The 16,210-nt window shown below is 47.5% G+C and overlaps 1 protein-coding gene across 1 annotated transcript; it reads left to right on the forward strand.

The window, feature by feature from the left end:
- Window positions 1-1,206: 1,206 nt before the first annotated feature.
- On the forward strand, window positions 1,207-15,809 carry LOC118513116 (circadian locomoter output cycles protein kaput). Its single transcript, XM_036058515.1, has 8 exons — window positions 1,207-1,347; window positions 5,739-6,813; window positions 10,830-11,436; window positions 11,513-11,843; window positions 11,916-12,132; window positions 12,204-12,515; window positions 12,633-13,102; window positions 13,182-15,809. Exons 3-8 carry the CDS (start codon window positions 11,399-11,401, stop codon window positions 14,934-14,936), a joined length of 3,123 nt encoding a protein of 1,040 aa, XP_035914408.1. The 5' UTR covers window positions 1,207-1,347; window positions 5,739-6,813; window positions 10,830-11,398; the 3' UTR covers window positions 14,937-15,809.
- The last annotated feature ends 401 nt before the right edge of the window (window positions 15,810-16,210 follow it).

Below are 16,210 nucleotides of genomic sequence, written 5' to 3' on the forward strand. Positions count from 1 at the left end.
CTCCATCCATCTTCCCTCGAGCGACCTATTCTAATACGCCTGAAGGGGGGGTCTCCCTTGTTTTTTTGCCTCCAGAACCATCGATGCGAATCGTATTTCTCCGGAGCCCGGTAGGAGGACTTTGTGACGCATTTTACGAGGTCATATGGTAAAAACGGAGTGAAGCGGGTATGTTTTCAAATATTGCTGAATGAAAGCAAACACGGATCATCCATTCCAACGATGGGTGTCCGCCTAACGCGCCTCTGGTGGTGTCTTACGGTCGATTCCAGGCGGTTCCTCCGATGAACCTGAATACGGACAGCACCGTTTACCATAAATCCATGCAAGATGAGCGAGGCGCCATGAAGAATCGGTGAACTTGCCCGGTTCGCGCGCGTGTGTGTGTGTATGGAAGTTGCTCGAAAGTTGGTCCGTTCGGACTAGGTCGCGGACGCCTCCGTCACCGTTTGTCACCGTTTCGAGAACATTTCCCAGACACAACCAGGAGAAGACCCACCACACAAGAACAGACGGACCGGTTGGCCGATCGCGAGGAATAATTTACACCGCGAGAGGCACAGATTTGTTAGTGACGCACCGAATCTGGAGTTCCTTTCGCGGAGGATCTGTCCGTACATCATTGAATCAAACACGCCCAGATTTCTATTTTGTTTGATGTGTTGCATAATGTGTGATGCGTTTTCGCGATCGCCTTTGTTTAGAATAGTCTGGATGGCGTAAATCTGGGCGCTGGGGATTAGAATCGATAAATAGAGGCTGGTACTAGATGCTGTGTTCTCGAGACACTGGTGCAGGGCGACGGTACGCATGACTAAGAACGGATCGCCACTAAGCGGTGTGCCATTGGGGTGTTGCATTTGCATACTGAAGCAATTACACTTCCAATGGGACGTGCGAGCAGGATTGCTAGCAGGAATATCTCAACTCTACCTTAAGATTTTACGAAATTGTTTTTTAATTGATCTGTCTTTTGTAAAACCTATGTAAACCTAGAAAATGTGTGAGGTTTGTGCGTTTGCTTGGGGACATAAATTTGAATCAAAAACATTAGGGGCGCGTGCGCTCGTGCATTCACAATTTCCATCCCGGATGAACACTCGCGAGCCGAACGCAACGGCTCGCTGTCTCTCTCTCTCGCTCGCACTAGACACGCAGCCGGCGATTGCGATGAACCAACCAACCCAAGCTCCAAAGCCTACTGCCGATGAACGTTTCGTTCAGTTTAACGTTGACGCGCGTGCAAGGTAAAGCCGTTTACTACACTAGCTCCGCCGCTCTCGACAGCTCCGGTAGTGATACTCGTTCGCTTAGTTTGATCCGGTTCCTTCTTCCTTCGGTAGATAGGTAATCATCTCCACTGGAATTGCTGGGACGACACGAGTGTTTGAGTGAGGAAAAAGGCAACATCGAAGAGTGCCGTGTGTAGTTTAGTTGCCCCCCGATTAGGCTTCGTTATCAACTCTCTATTGCTTTGTGGAGTTGTTGACCGGTGCGCGATGCTTGTTGGCTCGTGTGGCCCGATACGGTCCCTCAACACTCGAGCCACGGTTGTGTTGTGTTTTTGTTTTGTTTATCGTAACTTATTTATTGTTCATGTCGTCGAAGAGATACTTCAGAAAAACAGGCTGACTATAGGATGATGTGCTAACCCAGCGTGTGTGCGTGTGTGTATGGCGTACAATGAAAGAGCCTCGGTTGTGTTTAGCTGCAGGTTGGTGCTGTGTGTCGTCAGCATTACACATGCTTGTGGCTTCAATCTCACCAACAGTCTCACGATCATCTCTCTTGCATTGAGGTGAGGTGGATGAATAAGTAGTAGTAGCCGGTGGAGTAGGAGGTCGAGTTGGTGGAGGAGAGCTATTTCGCGGGCTCTGTTCTGATGCACACGTGTCGCGAAGTTTACCGCCCCGTTCCTCGCGTGTGTGTGTGTCCAGCACTAGTGACCTTGCTCTTGGGTGCGGGTGAAGGCAATTGTGAAGCAAGGGGACCTCGCGTGTGTCTGTGCAAGCGAGAGAGAGATGTGAGAGAGTGAGAGAAAGGGCGAGCGAAGATAAGAGCAAAAGTGCAATTTGTTTAGCCAGTTTGCAACTTGCATCATTCGACGGTTTGCGGTTTTCTTCTGCCGGAAGCATTACGTGCGCACGTATGCACACGTCTCTCTGTGTGTGTGTGTGCGCGTGCTGGAGAATGCAATTCTACCTGGAGTGAATGGGAGTGTGTGCTATTCGTTGAACACACACACATACACAACACAGAATGCAGTTTTCGAATGCAGCAGAACTGCAACGAAGCAATTTTTTCTATGCAAAAAGTGTAATGTTGTGTTGTGGTATGAGTGTACACTGCTGCGCTGTGCGTCGCTGCTGTTTTGTGCAATGTTTGCGGTTTTGAATGTCAACGCCAGTGTGCCGAGCGAAACGATAGCAACGGGATGATTAGAAAGATCGATTAATTAACGTCTCCCCTACTACGCGTGTGATGGTGGTGGTTTTCTTTTGATGCATAAGCGTGTGTGTGTTTAAGAAAATACGCTTTTGTTTGTGTAATGAGTGATCGATGATCGAGTTGAAAATTTAAACCAAAAAACCCCAACGGAGGCGCCTGGTGTTTAAGTTGAATCGTTGGGTCAAGCGTTAATTCGTACTGCGAACATGCGATCTGTTGATTGTGAGGGTGTCTGTCTGTGTGTGTGTAAGTGTATCTGTGAGATAAGGAAAAGATCATGTGAACGTGAATGGTGGCCAGTGCAGTTTAACGATTATAGCGCCAATTTGATGGCTATCGCGCAGCAGCTTCTCTCGGTGTGCGGTTAAGCCATTTGCGTTCTTTGCTAAGGTTCCAGGGAACTTTTTCAATACCCGGGCGGGCTTTATTCATTGTTCTCACTCGTTTGATGGAGTTAAATTTAGCTCTTGGAATTTCGCAGGGACTCCAGCTTTTGTGTGCAGTTTACCAATTTTACTTAGTAGCAGATGCTTGACCTGTCGTTCTTAGGTCTTCAACACGACAAGACCGTTTCCACAACTATCTGGACAAACAAATCTACGAAACCCGGAATTTGGAATGCTAAAGACGCTTACTTTTTGAGAGTCCTGGCAGACCAGTTTTTGATGGAACTCATTGCCTAGAGATTCAAGTTAAGAACTATAGAGTTCCTGAGAAAGGTTGTCTATAAAAGCTAGAGGTAAAGGCATTCTTCTTCTTTCATTTTCGATCTACAACCTCAAGATGTACATTATTTCTGGCCATCTTAACTTAATTCACCCTTCGTCGGGTACTCAGGCATGCGTACGGGCAACGATCCGGAGAGGATTTCATTCCAATCCCGTTGAGTTGACAATTGAACAATTTTTTTCGAAGACCTGCACACCCCATTTCGATGATCCCTGTAGATGGGGTAAAAGACAGGAAAGGAAACAAAATCTTCTCGGGATCGTTCCTCGAAAGGCGCAACTAACTATTCAGCTAGATGTCTATGATTGGACTACATCTCCTAAAGTAGCTAGAAGAAGATATGTCTTTGCAACCTGTTATCGAATGCTAAGAAGTCAAATAAATGAGTATCAGAATCGAGCCTAGCAGGTAGTACGGAAGATTTAGGTAGCCTCTGAAGCTCTTGGCTTACCAATCCAGATCAAACTAGCTTAAATTATTTCAGTTATGGATAGGACCCCAATAACTTTGGGTTTCTTACTGATGAATTTGCTTCTAGAGGTTCGAAAGCCGTAGTGCAGAACCTAGCATTAGGTATAATTTCATGAACTCAAAAAATCTCGATTCCGGGCCTCAATTGTCCCCAACGTTGTATTCCAAAATATGTATTGTAAAAACTTAAGTAAATTCCGTTCTACCTAAGCCTACCTAAACTCCCTCAATATCGGTCGGTCGTTTGTAGAAGTTTTTTTGCCCCAACAAACAAAATTGTGCAATTTGCAATGGGGGGAGGACCGTACAATCCCCCGGCAGCTTTCCTTTGCCGTGCGTTCTTTCTCGCAGTAGCACTAGCAATCGAAGTCCCGCACCGAAACCGCAAAAGTGCCGGAATCCTCAGTGCGCCCGGTTCCGATTCATCGTCATTTGCAATATACCTGCACGGGGATAGCGGCGCTTGTTGGGCGAGGGTTTGGTTTCGTTTTTATTTCGCCTTTCATTTGTTTGCACTGGAAGAGCCTGGAGGGATGGGAGGAGGGAGGAAAAAAGGTTGGATATTTTCTGTCGTCCATATTTCCCGGCACCATTCGAACTCCACACCAAACGGCCCCCCGGCTCCTTCCAGTGCCAGTTACATCATCATCAGAGAGAAGAGCCTGTTGAATAACGCACACTCGTTCCGTCCTGCCAGTCACAGGCACCGACGACCACCAGTTTTCCATCGTATTTTCTTGTTTTTTGCTGTTGTGGTGCTTTTCCGTAGAGAGGAAGAAAATCCTGCAGAAGGAAAACTCTACCTCCTCCTCCTCGGGGGTGTGAGTGGGTAACCGTTGCAGTTTGAAAAATATTTGCTTACTTTGTCCTGCGCTTTTCTCTCTCTCTCGCTCTCTCTCTCTCTCTCTCTCTCTCTCTCTCTCGCACACTCTTATTCTGTCTCTATGGAGTTTGAATCGAACGTTTAATGATGGTTGCTTGGATGGATTGCTGCAGGACCCTCCAGCTCGACAGTCTCGTTTGCACACACACGTGCATTACACGTCGGGACCTGGCAAGGGATTATACAGGCAGGAGATTACAGTGCGGCGGTTTGGGGAAGTTGGGACGCGCTGCAAGGGTGGAGAACCTGTTTGCGTAATAGGCAAGCACCTTGCAAACGATATGTTTTCCGGTCGCGGTGTTTTCTTTTTAGCTGTTTCCGGATGTGCCAGTGAGATGAGGAAAAGGACGGGCTTTGAGTGAATATTGAAGTTGTGTGTGTTGGTTATACGACTACAGAAGTGAAATGTGCAACAGATGCAACGTTAGTTTTGCGACTTCAAAAGACTTGTGGTGGAAATCCCGTAAAAATAGTTCCAAAATTGATTGATTCCATCAAATATGTTCTATTCCGGTGGTACGTCAGAATAGTTATGCCAGTATGCTATAATTAGTCACCAATATGGACGTTGATGATGTATTGTGCTGTGAATGTTACGATAGATCAACAAGTTTGCGTGCTAATGATGGCGGAATGTTGAAGCTACCGATCTGATCTTTGTGTCAGAAATTGGTGATTAGTGTGTCAGTATTTAAGTATTTGCTTCAAAAGCTCTCCGGTAGTGATACGCACAGCAAATATTATTTTATCTGCTGTTCTTTAATTTACCATACGGCGAGGCTTCATAGACGAACTCTTCTTTCAATATCCGTGAGCTACTCCTACTGATACAAGCAGCACCTGTCCCTGAAAGCGTCCACGTTTACCGGAACATTTGGTGCTTACCCTTAATTAAGTTAACGACCAGGATGACATGGCGGACACACAAACACACACCTACACTGACCATTCCCCACCTATCCGGTGTCCTCCCAGAATCCCGTTCACGTAACCGAGGAAACCAGCAACCAGTCTGTGGGACATATTCAAACAAATACTTATAGCAAACCGGGGGCGGTGTGTGTGGGAAAAGTCATCCGTTACCATACCGACCAGTCCAACCAACTACCGGCGGGAAAATTCCCCTGTCGATGTTGCGATATCGCACTATCTCGCTTGCACTGGTAATTAAATATTTTTTTCCTTTCTTTGCTCCATTTTTTCATAGCAGAAAAATCACCTTGATTCATGATTGTGTGAGGAAAGAAAAAAGTGCGTGGAAAACCGGAAAGGAAGGAAGCAAAGTTAAGTTCCGCTCCCGATTGTTACTCGATACGGTGAACTAGTGTTTCTGTGTGCGTGTTCGTGTGACAGTGGTGAAAATAGGAGGAGAAGAAGAAAAAATCCTCTATCGTCGCACAAGTAAAAGAAAAGGGGAAAACAGATTTATTGTTGGAGGAAAAACGACAGGATGTTTCCGGCATTATGACAACGGTGAACAGCAGGAGGTGGCTGTGAAAGAAGGATAGAAACAGCATCCCGTAATAGCGTTGTGTGCGTGCGTGATTTATTCGCCGGAAGTACTACAGGTGTTTTTTCCGCTAGTGTTGCCGCGTGTGTTTGTGTGAAAGAGTTGAAAAGTGAAGTAAAATGAAAAAGCCACTTTTTGTGTTTGTGCAATCGCAGAAAGCGTAGAGCAGCAGAGTGCTCGGACCGATTGTATGGGAAAGAAAAGGAAAATGGTTGCCTAGGATTCCTCCTGGCAGTGTTTCGCAGTGTGCGCAGTGTGGTGGTCCGGCAAATGCAACGTGAGGCGCGCCACGAACGGCCAAGTTATCCAGTGAAAAGTTCTCCGCTTTCGTTGGGAATCGGATGTGAAGCGTTTTTAAAGCGAAAATCAACAAGTGGAGCACACCATCTTTCTTTTTCTACTACGACCGGCCTTTTTCGGGGGGAGACTAGTTGGAGTCGGCAGAGCTAAAGCTGCTGGTGCTGTGTGTGAGTGTGTTGTGTGAGCTGGGAGAAGATAGTGATCGTGAGGCAGGTGATAGTTTAGTGGTGAGAAGATGATGGTGAAATTCGACCTCACCAAGAAGTACTAGCGGATGACGACCAAAGTAGTGAGTGTAGTGTTTCGTTAAGTTTTTGGCGTTTGGTGGCACTATTTTTTGTGTCGTTCCCATCTGGTTGGCGATAAAGTCCCGAAAAGCTCATCCCACAAAATGTGTGTGTGCAAAGTGTGAAAAGGGAGACGGTGAAGTAACGGCAAAGGCATCGGCAGGACTTCACACACAGAACCCAAGGTAATAAACGATCAACAATGTTGCAGCCTGTCCGGGGGGTGTCCGGGGGATAATTGACAAAACAGGCAAGTTACAAGTTGCAAAAGTGAGGTTAGATAACGGTGTCGACGGGTTCGAGATACTCGGCAGAGGTAGACGAAAAAGCAAGTAGGAGTACCCGGTGCCTTGCGTTGGAACTTTGGAATCGATTTGTCAGACCAATTTCCCGGCTGGTCCCTTTTCGGTGTGGATCTTCCCCGCAAGTTGACGAGAAGACTTTCAACAGAGAGAGAGAGAGAGAGCGCGCGCGTGTGTGTGTGGTTCGATTATCCAAACGTCCAGCAGCAGTGTTGGGGTTCTGTGTGTGGTGCGGGGGGCTATTCTAGCTGGGCTGAATACTGAATCAACTTGAAGTGACTGATTATGTTGGCATATAAGTGCCAATAATTTAGCAATTGTGGAGCGTGTTACGCAGTGCCTGGTAATAACATTACCATATAATTTCTTCCCATTCGGTAATGCTGTAAGTCGTTCGGTGGTGATGATAGTGTACGGATCAACAACCAAATGAGACCAAGAGTTCATTGGGGTTTGCGCACGGTAAACGTTCTTTTCGAGGTTGGTTTTGTTCGCAGAACTTTTCCCCGTCGAATCTAGTCTCTAAACAAGCCACAAGATCGTCCTCGAATTATACTTGATAATGGTCTGCTGGGATCAGTCACAGGCGTCACTGACAGCTCTGGCACTGGAGCTGGGGTGGTTCCAATATTCAAAACAGACCATCTATTAGATCACACCATAGCTGTGTTTCTGCCTTCGCAAAATCGCCGCTTCAGTCGGCGAATCCATTTTGATTTCCTCGTCGCACACGTAATAGAAGATCGAACGCGCACTGCAGAGGCTTGCAAAACCCGTGTCAGAAGAATTGACATGTCCGTGCCAAACTAGCGGGCTAGCCTGCCGGACGATATCAATCTGTCAAGGTGTGTACCACTGGCCGGCACCGACACGCCAAGACAGGACCCTGGCACTGTTGAATAATAAAATATTCTACCCCCAGTCACCGGGGGGGGGGGGGGGGGGGGGGTTTCGTTGCAGGATGCAGTTTTGGCTTACATTACAAACTTCTTTGCGTGTCTCGCTGTTTGCTTGTTTGTTTGTTGTTTTAGCCCGCGGATGATGATCTCGGCCGATTTCTAGATGGTACTCGGGTGTCTGTTCGGGGAAAAGTTGACAGCAGGTTAGCAGGAGTTAGTAGCAGAAGTTTTCCTTTTTTTTTGTTTTTGCTCCCCGCAGAAAGAGAGAAAGATCCGATTGTTCTGGAGTCGGATCGAATAATGCAGGGCTGGCCAATTTATGTACACTCTTCCGTAAGAACATGATGCCTGCATGATGCAAGCCACTGTTGCGGATGTTTCTTGATGCAACTAGAGTCCGCGGGTCTTGTGTTGAGCGCCTCGGAGGCGCTTCGTTTTTTGTTTTTGGTTAACTTATGTATGCATGCATTCATATACCCTGGCCGCTGGCTGGTAGCTCCGTCGGTGGTTGGAGCGATTGATCGGTGGTGGAACGGTTTTGCTGAATGAATGTTTGAATTAGTTCGTCTGAAGGATGGCGTTCGCAATAGTCGGGTTGGAACCCCTTCGGCTATCGTGGGACAGTTGTGTAACGTTTCATATCAGCCATCGATCACGTGAAGGATGTTATTTATGAGGTCACGTCATCAACAGGCAGTGTCATAAGACGTGCAAAGGATGACGTATGGAGTATTGGTTTTAGCAAGGCGTATCCCACGCTGAACGAGAAGTAGAAGATTTGAGTTAAAACTTCCACTGCAACAACTCATTGAAGCTTCGTATACGGACTCGGAGCCGAATGTACAGTGTTTGAATGAGCAATCGGTTAATGTTAAGGTATGTTCTTGGTGTCGTAAACCCTCATTTCGTCATTACTAATTTTATATGGGCCTCGTAAAGAAAGGCCTTTACAACATAGTTGTAATGCGGAATAACTAGCTGTTTCATCCAATAAAACTAGTGAGTTTCTTCGACTATTATTTCCTTTTTAACATAAAAAATCTGTATCGGCTTTGCCAGACCATGCCTATATATTGAATATCTGTGACAAGGTCGTTATATAAAGCCATAGAGTATATGAGAGCTAAAAGGGTCAATAGACTTGAACTCAGGGTCGTGCATTACCGTCTGAACTGTCTGACCCAGAGGCTTCCCAGAGTGATCGACTCAGAGGCTTCTTTTTCTCTTAGTCAGAAGATCTTGACCTTCCGTTTGTACCAGCTTACCTTGAAGTTTATTAAATTTAATGCTAGAAGTGAGCAATGGTCACAGGTCGGTTTAGATTTGTTTTGTGAAGATTGGCGCCTGTGTCAATGATCTCTATAAACCCAGAGATGAAGTTGCAGATATTATATCTTCGATTTGCATAGCTATTCTATTAATATAAGAAATTTTATTTTGAAGTCAAAACGTCAGCAAGAGGATTTTAGATTCTCAGAAGTCTGAAGCAATAGCTGCTCACAAAACACTGGAAACCGTATCACTTGCTCGTTGTACTCCAGATTTACCCTCCGAATATTCCGTTCCAACAATTTACGCCAAGTTTCTCGATATGATTGACGTGTGCAAACAAACTCTCAACGCTCTCGACGTAATTACGCACCTTTTTTTTGCAATCGATCGATCCATACAGCTAGTGGAGCTAGCGCGGCAGACCGGTAGAATGAGGCTCCATAGTACTCTAGCGCAACTTGACGACGCGGTTCCCCCCGGCTAAATCAAATTACGGTCCAGCCGACCGATCAAGGCAAGCATCTTTGCTAGTCGTGGTGTAATCGCTGTGCCTGGTCGGAGTTTACTATTGTGAACGCTATTCTTACAAACAAGTGCAATTCTAACGGTGCATCAGATCAGGGGAGTGGGGGGGGGGGGGGGGGGGGTGACAGAATTGCACTACCAACAAGACTACACTCAGCATGCCACAACCAACCCTCTAGGCGGCCCTTTAAGTCAAGTCGCTGGTCGCTGCTAGAATTGCGTAACACTCCCGTTCCCGTTCAGCACTCTTCCAACCCTGCCACTCTTCCAATACCGATTGGGAAGTGGGGCTGGGTGTCGCGCCACCGTCGCCGTTGATGCACTTGTTTATGGTCGTGGCGCGTACGCGACTACTACCGTTGGCGGCGCTAGCTGTTTGTTTGTTTGGTTTTTTGCTGGCTTTCATATCGCCCAGGAATCGTACAGTGTGGCAGGTTGTTGTGATCGGTTGACGAGTCATGTTCAGCACGGTACATATTTGCCAGCCGGGAGAAATTGACGATCGGAGGCAGCCTTCGGTGTGGCGTACTTCCGTTACGTGTGTACTCACCGGACGCGGGTTTGTGGAGTGATTTGTTGCTTATCGAAGAATGGTTACTGACTTTTGTGTCACACTACTCTACCACAATGTAGCGTGATGGCGCTTAAGATCGTAGTTCAGTTCCGGTAAGGTTTCGATGCTCTTCATGGAAGGGCAAAAAAGTGTGAAGAGTCGCTTTGCCTGCTTGGTTTGGAACTCTCGAGAGGAACCTGGAAATCATTTCACCATATTGTGCATCTTCCCTGGAATAAAATTGATGAAAATATACAGAAAGAAAGCATTGGTATTCTTGGAAATCGGGAAAATGAAAGCGATATCAATTGTAATAGAAATTAATAAGGTGTTTAACATGTCTCTAGGTCTGGATTTCCAAGAAATCATTTCTAATAACTCACGCCATGGCTGCAAAGCGACACGTGTTTGGTATCTCTATTTCTGTTCTCCAGCAATCTAAAACGGGAGCACGTGTCGGCGATTCAACGTCAGATTTGAATTTTTATTGCTAAACCTACTCACTAAGTGCGCTTACTCTTCGCTTTGATTGGGCCTAAATTAGCTGGGATTAATACATCAATGAGTTCAAGACACTTTTGCAACTTGAACCTGTTTCTATAATTGCAAAACATTATCTAAAAGCCTTTTTTTATGCTATCTCCTTCCAGATAACCGAAACAGCAGGAATCGCTACTGGAACTCGCAGCCAGTCCAAAGCATGGCCCTACGATCGGGTGATATTTGGTGTCATCGATTGGAGCATTCACTTCCGTGCTATCTGTTCGCGAACGTAACCTAATCGAGAGCCTGAACACTTATACGCGATCTCACACACGCACGCAACCAGAGTTTATAGTGTTGGAAGTTGCAGTGAAGACTCCAGTACAGTAGAGGCGTCATTACTCCGCTAAGGATACGTATTGTTTTATTTTTTAGGGAGAGTTAAGAAAATCTATCTCCGGGACTCCGAGTTCCAACACTGATCGTGCGATCAGAGTGGTCCGATCGCTAAGTATAAGAGGGAGCGAAAGGGAGAGAGAGAGAGTGAGCTGTGGAGAAATTTTTCCCCGTACGGGTTGGTCTAAAAATCGGCATAAAGATTGAGGAACTAAAGCACAACCCCGGCCGGGGGACCCTGTTCGACGAGGTGGAGGGGTACGGCGGATCGATCGATCTCGATCACCATCATCATCACCATCACCATCATCACCACCATCACACGGATTCGTACTCGGCCATGGTTGAAGATCCGGACGACAAGGATGACACGAAACGGTAAGACCTTTCACGGAACCTTCTCACCGAAGTTCCTGCTAACGCATCAATTTGATGTGTTCTTTTTTTTCGGCAGAAAATCTCGCAATCTTAGTGAGAAGAAGCGGCGCGATCAGTTTAACCTGCTTGTGAACGAGCTCAGCTCGATGGTGTCGTCCAACAGCAGAAAGATGGACAAATCCACCGTGCTCAAGTCGACGATCGCGTTCCTCAAGAGTCACAACGAGATTGCGGTCCGCTCGCGGGTGCACGAAATACAGACGGACTGGAAGCCATCGTTCCTTTCGAACGAGGAGTTTACTCACCTGATTCTGGAAGCGCTCGATGGGTTCATCATCGTGTTCTCCTCGACGGGGAGAGTATTCTACGCATCTGAAAGTATTACCTCACTGTTAGGGCATTTACCGGTGAGTAGTGGGTATGAAAATGAGCGTACACAACACGGAAACGAGCTAACGATTGATTTTCTCTTTCTCCAGAGTGACCTCCTGAATATGACCGTGTACGATATGGTGTACGAGGACGATCAGAACGATCTGTACAATATACTGCTTAATCCGACGACTGTAGTAGACCCGCTGCAGACGGGCATTAGCCGGGAGAATCAGGTGACGTTTTCCTGCTACATCAAGCGAGGAACGGTCGATTATCGGGCGGATGTGTCGTATGAGCATGTGCAGTTTACTGGGTACTTCCGTAAGTATCAAGACGAAATATCTCCAGCCAGCAAACTAGCATCTCTGACCTCCGTATGCCACTACTTCCAGGAAGCGACGTTGACACGGAATCCCTCATGACGACGTCCCGGTTTAGTGGGTACACGAGCGATGCCGACTCGCGGCTCGTATTTGTCGGCACGGGACGGCTTCAGACGCCTCAGCTCATTCGTGAAATGTCGATCGTCGATAACACGAAGAGCGAGTTCACGTCCCGCCACAGTCTCGAGTGGAAGTTCCTGTTCCTCGATCACCGTGCGCCACCCATCATCGGTTACCTCCCGTTTGAAGTGCTGGGAACTTCCGGGTATGACTATTATCATTTTGACGATCTGGAAAAGGTGGTGGCTTGTCATGAAGCATGTAAGCTCACAGTCTTAATAAATTATCTTGCCGCGATCGGTCCGGCTGGCAGCGTCTCACACTAACTCGGTTCGGCATTCGCCTCCTTCCACCCATTGCCACGTTCTTTCGTTGTAGTGATGCAGAAGGGTGAAGGTACGTCGTGCTACTATCGGTTTCTTACCAAGGGCCAGCAGTGGATCTGGCTGCAGACACGCTTCTACATCACGTACCACCAGTGGAACTCGAAGCCGGAGTTTGTGGTGTGTACGCATCGGGTCGTGAGCTATGCGGATGTGATGAAGCAGATGCGTAATCAGACGGCGGGTGATAGCAAGTTCTCGGAGGATGCGGACAGCATCAGTGTGCACGGGGTGGAGCGAAAGTTTCAGCAGTCGTCCTCGCAGAGTTTGCTGGCTACATCGCCCTGGAGTTCGAAGAGCTCGCGGACGTCACGGGTAGCTCCAACGCCGGGTGTTTCGCCAACGGGACTTTCGAATCGGGGACGACATCGGTACAACACTTACCACGGTCCGGGGTCGGATTCAGCTACGTCCATTTCTACGGAATCTCACACCAGTCGTCAGTCGCTCGTGACGCAACATTCGGTAAGTGTGGTTTGGGTTAGGATTTCTTGCAAGAGCCAGGGAGAAATTACTAAACGTGTCTTGTTTTCTTGTGTTTTAGCGTTCTCGCATGCGAACCAGCACGTTCCCATCGAAGGTTTCCTCGCACGGCAGCCAACCGGACAGGAGCTCTATGTCACACTTCCTACTGCAACAACCGCAGCAAACGCAGCCAAGTGTTGGTCATCATCTACAGCCAGCGCAGCTTCAACAGCAGCAGCATCAACAACTACAACAGCAACAGCATCAACACCAGCATCAGCAACAACTTCACCAACAGTCCCATCCACTATTACAGCAGCATCAACCACAGATACAGGGACATGCAGCTCAGCAGCAGCATCCGCAACTGCAACAACAACAGCAACCACAGCATCCAGCGATGATCCAAAACCCACCGGTAGTCGAAGTTTACCCTCATCAACTCCAACCTCAGCATCCTCATCAACAACCGCCCCAACAGCAGGTTCATCAGCAGCAGCAGCAGCAACAGGTAGCTTCCCTGCAACAACAGCAGTCAGCAGTACAGCAGCAACAGCAGCAGCAGCAACAACAACAGCAGCAACAACAACAACAACAACAACAGCAATCCATCCCACAACCCTCAACTGCAGCAGCGATACGACCTCCGACCACGATCATCACCCCACCGGTAACGCAGATCATCACGGCAACCGGCTTCATCGAACCGCAACAGTATTTGACGGCCATCCCGGTGCAACCGGTGGCCGGCTTTACGGAAACCGCGCCCGGTGTCCTTTCACCGATTCAGTCCACTTCCCCGCACGGTGCGTACGCCGTCGCCCACCATCCTGCAGTCACTGGGACGGGCGGCGTAGTGCTTACGCCAAGTCAAAATCAGGTGCAAGATCAGCTGCAAAGAAAGCACGAAGAGTTGCAACACCTGATACTGCAACAGCAGGAAGAATTACGGCGCGTGCAGGAGCAGCTTCTGATGGCCCGGTATGGATTGCTGCCATCGATCGTTTCTCTCCCTTTTCCACCCGGGACGGGTAATGGCCCAGGACCCGGGCCAAGCGTAGGACCGGGTGAGCGTTGTAACAGTGGAGGTTCGTTTCTGCAAGCACATCACCAGGCAGCGCACGGGAACGCGTTCCATCACCATCATTACCATCCAGCTTCAGCACAGGCAGCACAGCATCCGCCTAGTCATTCGGGTGTGCTTCATGCACAACAACAGTCGCAGCATCACGCTCAGCAACAGCAGCAGCTCGCCCAACAAGACCAACAGCAGCAGCAGCAGCAGCAGCAGCAGCAAATGTGCATCGCTCCACCGGATCAGAAGCCAATTTTACATGCCGATCCAGAGCAGCTCAACTTTACCGACACCGGACAGGGGAAGTTGGGCGAACCGAATGAGATGATATCGTACATGCAGCTCACTCCGGTACCGCTGCACCACCTCCAGCAATCAAGCCAATCGTCCACATCAACACCCGCCTCATCCGTCCTCAACCAGCAGCAGCACCAGCAGCAGCAGCAGCAGCAAAAGCATCAACAGCACCAACAGCAGCAACACCAGCAACAGCAGCTAATGCAGATGGGCGCCCCACCGGATGGTGGCACTGGAACGAGCGGGAACGGCAACGGTACCACGATCAACAACATGGGACTGCTGCAGTATCAGATGGCGCAGGAACAGGCGCAAATTCTGTTTACCTCGGGCATGGAACAGCAGCAGGGCCAGCAGCAGCAACAACCACCACCGACGGCGCAACAGCAGCAGCAGCATCAAGGGGCCGGTAGTTCCGATGCCGGCTCACGCACCTGTCCATCGCAAACGAGTGAAATGTAGGGCAGTAGTGTAGGTTAGGGAACAGATTTCAATTTCCAACATACCAACGAGCTTACCAACAACGAACAGACAGGCCAGCAGGGACGTCGACTAGGGTGAGAGGTTTAGGAGATACGTTTATCGTAAAATTTGCAGGATACATTTGTACCATAATACGAACCTACTTTGTATGCATACATATACTACTAAGGACAGGGTTTCAACTTGTCCATCCACCAAAGAAGAATATTCCATAGTGCAGGTTAGCGTTTTGATATGGCAAGCTGTACAGCTCTATACACCAGTAGCTACTACTACTAGCTTAGCCCGTATTGAGCCATTGTACTAATTAGTGTGTACGAGTAAGTAAGCAGAGAGTGATAGCAAGAAGGCTAGAGAGATGAGAAGAAGAAGTACACAAAAATGTGGTGATAAATGCAGGTTTCTTTTAAGGTGTAAGTAGCGAGAGAGAGAGAGAGCGAGATATGATCACCCATGGGAGAATCGGTCGTTATAGTCGGTTTAGTACAAACCAAAAAGTATAGCTGTAGTATCGTATGTCATATCCAAACACACACATTCACACACACACGTACATTCCTTCAAGCAAACGGGTGTGATGGAGCATTTTTACTGTGTATTTTGCACATTATACTTCGTTGTTTTTTATTTGTTGGTGGGTGAAACATACTATGAAGCGGTAGAGCCTGGCATCTACCTTTGGAGAAACTTTTGAAAGGTGAGTGGAAAGTGTCTCTTAAATGTGAGAGATAAAGTGGGTGAAACGGTTTTGAAGATAGCGGAAGGATTGGAAGAAACCGACCGGTGAAAAGGGTGAGAAGAGAAGAAAGCTAAATAAATGACAATGTGTAGAGCGGGGAATGAAAGCGAGAATCCGTTACGGTGGATGAATATTACTGGAAAACGGAAAAGAAATATGGCTCAAAAACAGGTAAGCGATTTGATTTTTAAGTATTGAATTCTTAATCCAATTTCACACTTCAATAATACTGCTCCGTCTGTAGATGTGTTTAAATTTCAGCTACAAGGGGCAATGAATTGTACCGAAAGCTAGAAACGCCTAAAAGTATGCAATATTTTTGAATTTTTGGAAATTCACATCCCACGTAGATTTCTCCGCGCTTTCAAGTGTCTCACAATCGTGTTGTCGTTTTCTTCTATGTATTTTATTTTATTCAAAAGTGTGCAAAACATTCAATACGCAATTAGTAATTATTATTCCTATATCGTCACTTAGTAATATTTACAACAAACCCTCAAGGGAAGACAGCAAG

This window comes from Anopheles stephensi, chromosome 3 (assembly GCF_013141755.1).
Source record: "Anopheles stephensi strain Indian chromosome 3, UCI_ANSTEP_V1.0, whole genome shotgun sequence".
NCBI lineage: Eukaryota > Metazoa > Arthropoda > Insecta > Diptera > Culicidae > Anopheles > Anopheles stephensi.